Source organism: Aptenodytes forsteri, unplaced genomic scaffold, assembly GCF_000699145.1.
Source record: "Aptenodytes forsteri isolate BGI_AS27 unplaced genomic scaffold, ASM69914v1 Scaffold33, whole genome shotgun sequence".
NCBI lineage: Eukaryota > Metazoa > Chordata > Aves > Sphenisciformes > Spheniscidae > Aptenodytes > Aptenodytes forsteri.
Window position 1 is genome coordinate 7,842,473 of NW_008795037.1, and position 2,522 is coordinate 7,844,994.

At 65.5% G+C, this 2,522-nt stretch overlaps 1 protein-coding gene across 1 annotated transcript in view; it reads left to right on the forward strand.

Moving 5' to 3' along the window:
- The window catches only part of BCAR1 (BCAR1, Cas family scaffolding protein), a gene marked incomplete at its 3' end in the record, with an annotated part of 13,561 nt that overhangs the window by 9,378 nt on the left and 1,661 nt on the right, over window positions 1-2,522 (forward strand). The window contains exons 3-5 of the mRNA XM_019471378.1: window positions 1-143; window positions 375-479; window positions 952-2,100. The exon at window positions 1-143 is cut by the window's left edge and continues 17 nt beyond it. Of these exons, the coding sequence (XP_019326923.1) occupies window positions 1-143; window positions 375-479; window positions 952-2,100 (1,397 nt within the window). The remainder of the gene's footprint in view (window positions 144-374; window positions 480-951; window positions 2,101-2,522) is intronic.

Genomic DNA, 2,522 nt, shown 5'->3' on the forward strand with positions numbered 1-2,522 from the left:
TGGGGCAAGTGTACGTCTACGACTCCCCCAAGGGCGAGCAGGATGAGTACGATTTCCCTCGCCACCTCCTCTCCGCGGGCTCACAGGAGATCTACGACGTGCCACCTGTCCGAGGGGGGGTCCCGAGCCAGTTCAGCCAGGAGGTGAGGCTGGTTGGGGGTGGGGGGGTGTGGGAGTGTTGCTGGCTCCATCCCCTGGTGTGGGAGATGCTCTGGCACAGCCTGGGATCCAAACCTGGGCAAATTACACCCAAAGCTGGGCGCGTTATGGGCCTCGGGGCTTCTTCTGGTGCCTTCATCCTTCCCATCCGGTCCCTGGGAGGAGGTGGGTGCCTGCACTATCCCTGACATGCCATCCTGTCCCCTCCCCTCCAGGTCTACGACACCCCCCCCATGGCAGTGAAGGGTCCCAACGGGCAGGACCCAGGGCAGGAGATCTACGACGTGCCTCCCAGCGTGGAGAAGAACCTGCACCAAACTGTAAGTGCTGCTGGGAAGCTCCCAGCTTCTCCATATAAGCAAGACACATTTTACAGTGGGAACAATCATTCACTGGAACAACCTCCCCAGGGATGTGGTGGCGTCCCTGGCACTGGAGGCCTTCAAGATGCGAGGGGACAGGGTGCTAGATGATCTCATCTAGGGGATGAGCTTGGACCAGATGATCTTCCAAGGTCCCTTCCAACCTGGGCTGCTCTAGGATTTTGTGATTCCCACCCCAAAGGGGGTGCGGGAGGCTGGGGGTGCTGCAGCAGGGCTGTGCCAGCCTCCCCGGGAACAGGGGTGCCCATAGGGTGCACGGCTCTGTCCTGGTGCATGCCCAGCACCATCTTGTGCAACTGGGGCTGGCGCTTATGTGCCCGGCAGCACGGCGCAGCCCGCCTGCGCATCCACGTGTGGCCTGGGCTGGCTCTCCTGGCGACGCTGACAGTACCTGCCGTTGCCCTTGCAGGTGTATGACGTCCCCCCCTCGGTGAGCAAGGACGTGCCCGATGGTCCGGCGCGGGAGGAGACCTATGATGTGCCCCCAGCCTTCGCCAAGCAGAAAGCCTTTGACCCCTCCCGCCACCCCCTCATCCTGGCCCAGCAGGAGCCCTACTTGCCGGAGGATGTCTATGACGTGCCGCCGGCAGCCGGGAAAGGTGCCCCCGAGCCACCGCTCTCCCACGAGATCTACGACGTGCCCCCCAGCCTCAAGAAGCTGGGAGGGTCAGCGTTCCCCTCCCAGGAGGTGTACGACGTGCCCCGGGACCTGCATGCCCCCAGCAAGGGCTCCCTGGACACGGAGGGCGAGTACATCTACGATGTCCCGCCGCAAGTGGACCGTGAGGCCAAGGGCGCCGACGCCAAACGCCTCTCGGCCTCCAGCACGGGCAGCACCCGCAGCAACACCTCCACATCCTCGCTGGACGTGGTGCCTGTGAAGGAGCCGTCCAAGGGAGCCGGCAAGGAGTTCTCCCTGGACTTGGATGCCGCCATGGAGACGCTGGCCAAGCTCCAGCACGGCGTCGGCGGCGCCGTCTCCTACCTCATGTCCTTCATCAGTGCCAACTGGCGCAGCCCCGAGCACATGGAGGCCAATGCCACCAGCATCCGCGGGGCAGCCGAGGGCGTCCGGACGGCCCTCCGGGACCTGCTGGAGTTTGCCCGGGGGGCGGTGGGCAATGCTGCCCAGGCCTCCGACCGTTCCCTCTACGCCAAGCTCAGCAAGCAGCTGCAGAAGATGGAGGAGGTCTACCAGGCTCTCGCACGGCATGGCCAAGCGCTGGATGCTTGCCACTGGGCCCCGAGCGCCCTGGCCGGCGGCAAGCCGGGCATGGATGACTTGGAGCACTTCGTCATGCACTCGCGCGGCGTCCCCGATGACACCAAGCAGTTGGCCTCCTTCCTGCACGGCAATGCCTCCCTCCTCTTCAAACGGACAAAGCCGGCGGCGGAGAGTGGTGGCCACGGGCCCCCTCACCCCTCTGACAAAGGCAGCAGCATCCAGTCGCGGCCCCTGCCCTCCCCGCCCAAGCTGCTGGCCCAGGAGTCGCCCGACGGGCCCTACGAGAACAGCGAGAGCGGCTGGATGGAGGATTACGACTACGTCCATCTCCAGGTGGGCGTGGGCAGGGGGGCTGCTCCCCATGGGTGGGTTTTGTGCCGGTGGCTCCCCGGCACAGGGGCATCGGACAGCTCTGCTGGTGGTGCTTCTGCTACCCACGCCTTGCTTTTACCCTCTGGCTTGAGGACTGCGGGGACCAGGGGTGTCCCAGGGCAGGCGGGGGCTCGCTCCCGGCAAGGCTGGTGTTGCTGACCCCCATGTCACGCCCCTTCCTTCCCTGTAGGGCAAGGAGGAGTTCGAGAAGACCCAGAAGGAGCTGCTGGAGAAAGGCAATATCATCCGGCAGAGCAAGGACCAGCTGGAAGGCCAGCAGTCGCGGCCCCTGCCCTCCCCCCTCCCCCAAGGCCAGCAGCATCCAGTCGCGGCCCCTGCCCTCCCCGCTCCCCGGCCATCGGACAGCTCTGCTGGTTGCTGGT